We start from the raw sequence: 7548 nt of genomic DNA on the forward strand, positions 1-7548 counted from the left end.
ACAGTCTCTTTGCTCTCAATGTGAGTTTAGGGGCTGCATTTTGGACTGCAATATGGTCAGGGGTGGACCTGAGAAGATAGGAGACCTGGAACACTGTGCTGGAGCTAGCTAGCTATTTACTCAAGGGACGTTGACTAGCACAAGCTGAACAACACAGAGCAAAACTATTGGTAGTCAGGCTGGACAGTTCTATGAGGAGAGGTAAATACTTTATTTCAGGCACCTTCAGGGAGAGTTAATAGCAACCTTGTTGGAGAACATGGGACTGAGAGTTTATGGAGAGAGATAGGGAGAGTGCAGATGGGGGGGGGGGGGCGGAGGAGAAGAGAGGAAATGATTCCTGGAGTGAACATTAGAGTAAAATCAAGGAGACCCAGGGTCTGGCTTGGAGGACTGAAGGGTGAATCCACTGGAGGTTAGGGGAGGCCAGGCTTGACAGCAGTTGGTTTCTTTCCTTTATCCTGGAAAACAAAAACTTCCAGACTTGTCACATCATCAGACTTGCTCACTTTTCCTCTCCTTTACCTTTCCCAGGTGACCATTTGTCTCAACCCTCTTCCCTCCACCCTCAGGAGTGAATCAGACAAAAAGATTTGAGGAATTGAGTTCTGTTCCCTTCCAGGGCCTTCCTCTGGGGGTCTCTCTAGCCAGGGAGCAGGCTACGTGGGCTTATGTCACGTGGACAGACCCAAGAATTCTGACTCGGGCATCTTGGCCACTATGGCCTTTGCCCCTGCCAAAAAACCTTCATTCTCATAGTCTCTGGGTATTATTGACCCATTCACAACTCTGCACTTACTTTCTCATCACTTGGAGAAGAATGATGGTCATGGAGCCCAAGGTGAGATCATGCATACGGATGAGAGCTTTGAGCTGGGGGGATAGGAAATCCTCTTAGTTCTGAACATAGATTGTATTGTAAAACAGCATGCTCTACCCCTCCCAATACCAGCCAAGGGAAAAAAATTGTCAACATTGCTAAAGTGTCTTTCCCCCTTTCCTTTTCTGTTGTCCCTGCCCAGCTCCCACCTCCTATTCCCTTGTCCCTTGAGCTCAGTGACTTCATGTGACCTTCTGGCTACCTATAAACTGTTGCTCTCCCAGTGAATGCCCAAGCTTCTCACATAGCACCCTGATTTTCACCTTCAAGCCTCAGCTCCGCAGTGGATCTACATGTGCATGGGCTGGGGGCAATGTTGACTGTAGCCACCCTGAGCCCCAATGAAACCTTACCCCAGAAGATACATTTTCCTATACACTGAATTTTGGAGTAGAAGTTGTTTCTGTTGCCCCCACAGCCACCATAGATGAAGGTTTCACACTTTTTGGTGTCCTTGTTAAAGAACCAGCGCAGGAAGTAGCCCCGACAGAAGCCTTGGTCTTCCTGCATCTTACATAGACCTGAAGGGAGAGCAGGGGAGGGAAGGGGATCATGGAGATGGCAGATGAAGCATCTGGAGATGACATTTCATATACCTTAGAGCCATAACAGACCATCTAGATTAACCCATTCATTGTATAGATAAAGAAATAGAGGCTTAGACAAGACAAGAGATTTTAGGGCCAAGCAGGATTGGAACTCAGGTCCTGTGATACCCAATCCACAGTGCCTCAGTGTTCCATTGCAGGGGTTCTTTCCAACCTGGTTACCCCAGGTCCTTGACGACAGCAACTCTTCTCTGCCCTAGGGAATGCCTAGTCGTGAGATTGGTCTACAATTCCCACAAGACATCGATCCCTGATAGCTGGGTGCTCATCCCTACTAAGGTAGGAGCTGATAAGAGCCCTCTTGTAGGAGGTTGCATTTTTGGTAGGGAACTATGGGAAATGGAGATTTTATAGATACGGATGTTACAATAAGATGGGGAGGTGGAACATAGAATGTCAAAAAAGAGGAAATGGGATATCAGATTGGAAAGAATCTTAGAAGTCAAGCAGTCCAAATCATTGGTTTTTACAGATTAGGATAACTGAGGTTCAGGGAGGTTAAGTGACTTATATATCAAGATAACATAGATATAGAGCTGGGGCTTAAATACTATTCTTTGACTTCTTATCCAGCATCCTTTCTCTGGCACCCTGCTATCCCAGGGTGACCCTTCAAAGGACTTTCCAGGGATCATGACAAAGATTGGGAGAGATTACTTGGACACAGCATCCTTTACATTAAACTCATGGCTGAATGAGACCTGCATTACTGAGAGCATTCAAAAACCAGGGTAAAGTAAATAAAAATATTTATAATACAAATTATATAAATAACATAATATAAAAACAATACACAAATATAACACAATCTATAAACATAAAATATATGATATACAAATATGATATAATATATAAAATTTATTATAAATAGAATGTAAATAATATATATTATGTGAATCTATAATCGAATATATAATTATTAATATGTAAGTATAATACAATATACAGATATACATATAATATACAACTAATATGCAACATAGTAATATATATTATATAAATATAATCATATTTTATATTATATATACAAATATAACACAATATATATAATATAAAACACAAGCACATTTATATATATTATATAGGAAAATAAAAAATTAGAAATAAAAATATAACATGGTATAGATAATGTTAATTTGTGATTTTTTAAAGTCAATATATGGCCTACAGGGATCCTTTCTACTATTTGAGTTTGACAAGTAACAGCAAAAATTGTAGCTGATAGCATCATTCTATTAATAATAATAACTTATTTTATTATTGGGATATAATTAGGGTAACACTTAAAACTTTGCAAAGCACATTACATATATAATCTCAGTAGACCCTTGAAATAGCACTCAGGGTGACTAGGAATTACTATATCTGTGAATATTGTATTCTTTAAAAAAAAGGAAATCAAGTCTCAGGATAAATAAGCAGCTCAGTAATCTCAGAAGTGGGATTTTAAAGTGATGCATTTTTTGACTCCAAGTACACCATTTTTAGATATTAACATCTTTTTTTGCATCTTTTGATAAGTAAGACTCCTTAATTTTTTTTGGAGAGTGGAGCTGAGGGGATGAAGTATGGAAAGGAGGATGTAGGGGAGGGAAAAATCTCTGTTTTTTATAGAGTAGTGGAAAGTCAGAGCTGAAAGGCCTTTGGAGATCATTGTGTCCAACCCATAATTATTGTACATAGGAGGAAACAGAGGTACAAAGAAAAGTAACATGTCTTCCAAGTACACACAGGAGCTACCATCTGGATTTTGAGTCCAGGTTAGCTGAATCTTTTTTTATGGGATCAAAATTCATCAGGCAAGTTAGATCTTTTTTTTTTTTTTTTTTGATCTGTTCAGAAATAGGAAATGCTATTTGCAGGGTCTCCAAAATAGTAATTGTTCAGACTATAAACATGATACAGTGGTTCCTTAGTATATGTTTGAACTAATGGGACAACTGACTGTGATTGGTTATTATTTAAGATGACTTAGGTATAGCCTTGCTCCAGAAGCCCAAGCTTTGATGAAAACAGTCCAATAAGGAAATCCCATAGCTCCCAGGAGAGTGGGGAATGGCAGAGGTCAAGGAGGAAATGGATTTTTGTGAGAGGAAGCATCAAGATGCTAAAAGGAAACTATCCAGGATCTATGTATCTTCTTTGTCCTGGGGCCATTGTCTTCTCTAAGCCCTAACTTTCCCTTTAGTAGGCTCTGATCTTTAATGCTGAGATTTCAGCATTAAACAGAGGCCAAAAGACCACTGGGACTTTTTCCAAGAGACTAAATCAAAGCCAATAGGAAGGCAGCTTGGAGATAGCACTAATTTAGCTTTCCTGGGCTAGAAAAATGACTCATTGTGACTTTTTCTTGGCTTTCCCAATCAGAATTTGGTATAGCCCCCCTTTTTTAATTGCAAGGACGAGTTGGACTAGTTAGACAAAAATATTAGCTCTCACTCCAACCCTCTTGACTCCATCTTGTTCTTAGGGGCTTGGGTGGGGAAAAGGCTATTTTTGGTGATATTGATGAAGGTGAGAACCTCTTCTTTTCTCATATTCCTCACTTATTTTGTTTCCTCTGTGCAAAGATTTTAAGATCCAGTCTCTTGGGATGGGGCTATCTGATTTATTCAATCCTAGGAGAGGGTGGGAAGGAAGAGTTTGATGGGGTGATAGAATCCCATCTGAAAGGCAAACCCTTCTGGGAGTCCAGTATTTAGAATCATTCAGATCCCTCCCTATGTCTAGTCTCCTCAGGTACATATTTCCTACACCCACCTGTTGTAGCCTTCAACTCTGGGCAGAGGGTGAAGAGCAGCATTAGGAGGGTGAGAAGTGCCCAGGATCTCATGGTGTCATTCTATGGAAAAGTATAACCTGGAGCGGGAGTCAGGAGGCTCTCCTGAGGCCCATAAAGGGAAGACTGGGAGTAGGGGAGGACCTCAGAAGAACAAAGGCAGGTCACAGGGTCAACAGGTTGACTATTAGCCAACCCTACAATGTTCTATCTCCCTGATGATGCCTCAGGGTCAGAACTCCCAGGAAGCACATGGGCAGACAGTGAGTTCTTTGGAACAGGCTGTCCACTCATCAGAGGTCGTGCTCTCTCTATACCTCTCTTGGAGCTTAAACTAACCTAGTATCCCAACCTTGACTCCCACAAAGATGTGGGACTCCCACCCAGGGCCTTAAACATACCAGTTCAATAAATATCCATTGAATGAATAAACCAGCAAGGACAATATGTTCTCAGCTCCATTATCTTCAGAATGAGTGAAAAAAAAAAGTATTCATTAAGCACTTACTGTATGCTAGGTATTGTATTATTTACTGAGGAAACAAACAGAAGTGAGGAAGACTGCTTTTGAACAAATAAAAGAATGCAAGCATTCTTGTAGGGAAAGATAACCCAGAGTGGAATGATTGTTTGCCAAAAAGAAGAACTGAAGCCCTTGGACAAATGATTGACTTACTCTTTTCAGAAAGAATCACCATGATTTGACTGCCATTCTCTGAGCTAGAGTCAGAAAGAGAGAGGGAGGAGAGAAGAGCGAGAAAGGTAAACATCCAGGTATGGCCAGGAGATGACCAATAAGTGGTGGCTGGCTTGAGATTGACAAAAAATAATAATCATTGCTGATAGATTAGACCCAGTCACAAAGGTGCCACCCATTTCATTCCACCCCATCCCTTCCCCATCCTATCCCATCTCCTTATCTTCCATTTTATTCAGCTCCATTTCATTCTGTTGCTATTCAGGGAAAAACCCATATGAGGTAATATTAAAAAGGGGACAGATACAACTCAACCTGAGGGAGGAGAGAGATAAAGTTATTGACTCTTTCAAAACTATTATAACTTTAGGGAAAACCCAGCTGGGACCACAGGAAGAAGCAGAATTGGGAACATAAATTCATTTTATTCAACAAATATTTATTAGACTCCTACTGATTGAGAAGCAGTTTGCATTTACAAATAGATTTTTGAATAAATCACTATTAATTCCAGATAATTTCCTCTCATAGATTTCTCCTTTGTACCTGTCTTGTGTGTGTCCAGATCTCCTACCATGAAAAAATTTGGAACACAAGATTTTGCAAGGGTCATTGTTGAAAATTATCCGTGCATATGTTTTGAAAATAAAGAAAGGGCAGTAGAGGAAAGGGGAAGGAAGGGCAGGGAAAAAGGGGGGGGGAAGAAAGGGGAGAAGAGGAGAAAGGAAAGAAGAAAGGAAAAAGGAAAGAAGGACATTTTTTTTTTAAAAAGGAAAGGACATAAGAAGATGGGGCTACTAGGATAGAATTATATCTATCTGTTCTCTTAAATATTGTTAACTCAGGGGAAGTAATTTTAAGTTTCAACTCCTAGTCACGAGTCAGTAATGGGAAAGGAGGATCTCAAGCTTTATGTCCAAAGCTTGAAACCCTTACCACTAAATGCCAGTTTTACATTGAACACATATAGCAAATAGAAAACAAACAAACAAACAATCTGGGGGCAGCTAGGTGGCACAGTGGATAGAGCATCAGGCTTAAAATTGGGAGGACCTGAGTTCAAATTTAGCCTCAGACATTTAACACTTCCTAGCTGTGTGACCCTGGGCAAGTCACTTATTCCCAATTGCCTCAGCAAAAAACAAAAACAAAAATAAACCCAAACTCCTTAACCCCCTCAAAACTTCATTCATCCAAGTCAATAGAAAAACAGAAATCAGAGAAAGTTTAGGTATGAAAAAATATATATATAAGCTTGAAGGTAACTTAACCAAGAAAGTTCCAGATCTCATCTGGGGGAAACTTAAGTGACTATTTTTGGTTTTCCCAGTTCATATCATTTTCATCCCAGAGCGGGGCTTTAGGAGGATCACTTTGGCTGCAAGAAGGATGAATGAAGTGGAGAGAGACTTGAGAGAGGTAGAACATAGCAGCTACTGTAATAATTCAGTCATGAGGTGATGAGGGCTTACAATAGAGGTAAGTGTCAGAGGAGAAATGGAGCGACACCTTGGCAATGGCTTCTAGGGTGTGAGCCTGAGTGACCAGGAGTTTGCTGTTGCCCTCAATGTAATAGGAAAGGTAGATGTGAAGGGAAAAATAATGAGCTCTTTTTTTAGACATGTTGACTTAAAGATATCTACTATACATCCAATTCCAGATGTCTGAAGGGAAGTTTAATTATAAAGGATAGAAGAGATATAGGACAATGGTTAGCAGGGACGGAAGGATCAGGTGAGGGTTTTTCCAGGATGGGGGAGACAGCAGCATATTTGAGGGTGATAGAGCAGCAGTCAGTGGAGTGGACAAGACTAGGGGAAAAAAAGCAAAAGAGTGAGGATGATAGAGGGGACAATTTATTGGAGAAGACAGATGGAATGGGATCACTTGGACAGGTAGAGGATTTAGCCTTGGTAAGGAGTAAGGCCATCTCATCAGGTGAGACAGGGGTGAAGGAGGAGAGATACCTGAGTGATAGTAGTTAAGAGAGAGCTTACAATGAACTATTGGGGAAAGAGGTTTCTGTAGTTTATTGCTTAATTATTTTGAACAAGAAAAAGTGCTAGTATATGAATGGGAAATAAATCCCTACTTCACATCCTCTAAAATGCTACAGAGCTCAGAAGAGTAGAAATAAAAATGTCAGGTTGAGATTAGGTGACCAATAATAAATGTAGCCAGCCCAAATCCTCCATTCTTCATTTGTTGCTCCATGTGGGAATAAAACTTATCTTGCTTGTTACATTAGAAAGAGAAAAAGAAGAAATGGAAGCTTTTTGAGCTTAATGAATATGAAATATGGATATTTCAAATCAGCTCCTCACCTACGAAGTGACTGGTATTCCGGTGAGCATCTGTGTACTGCTTAAAATTATAGATAGGGGCACCACGTAGTTGAGATAAAGCTTTCTAAGACTGACGGTATTAGTTGATCCATGGGAGATGATCTCCACCACAATTTGTCAGAGGGAAGATCACTACCATCAGGAAGATACAAGTCGTTAAAAGGTAAAAAGAGAGCACCAATTATGCCTTTACTTAGAAGATTCATACTTATAAGCGGTGCAGACAACTCAAGTCATAT

The 7548-nt window shown here is 40.2% G+C and overlaps 1 protein-coding gene across 2 annotated transcripts; it reads right to left on the reverse strand.

Annotated features, from left to right (window-relative positions):
• Nucleotides 1-182: 182 nt before the first annotated feature.
• Nucleotides 183-4405, reverse strand: LOC127552351 (kunitz-like toxin PcKuz2). Of its 2 annotated transcripts, none has more exons than XM_051982909.1 (4): nt 4249-4405; nt 1234-1401; nt 800-873; nt 183-475 (listed from the first exon to the last, which is right to left on the reverse strand). In XM_051982909.1, exons 1-3 carry the CDS (start codon nt 4319-4321, stop codon nt 848-850), a joined length of 267 nt encoding a protein of 88 aa, XP_051838869.1. In that variant the 5' UTR covers nt 4322-4405; the 3' UTR covers nt 183-475; nt 800-847. The 2 variants fall into 2 exon arrangements, with proteins under 2 accessions (XP_051838869.1, XP_051838868.1); XM_051982908.1 differs by having other exon boundaries at nt 183-461; nt 4249-4402.
• Between the last annotated feature and the right edge of the window lie 3143 nt (nt 4406-7548).

This window comes from Antechinus flavipes, chromosome 2 (genome assembly GCF_016432865.1).
Source record: "Antechinus flavipes isolate AdamAnt ecotype Samford, QLD, Australia chromosome 2, AdamAnt_v2, whole genome shotgun sequence".
Classification (NCBI taxonomy): domain Eukaryota; kingdom Metazoa; phylum Chordata; class Mammalia; order Dasyuromorphia; family Dasyuridae; genus Antechinus; species Antechinus flavipes.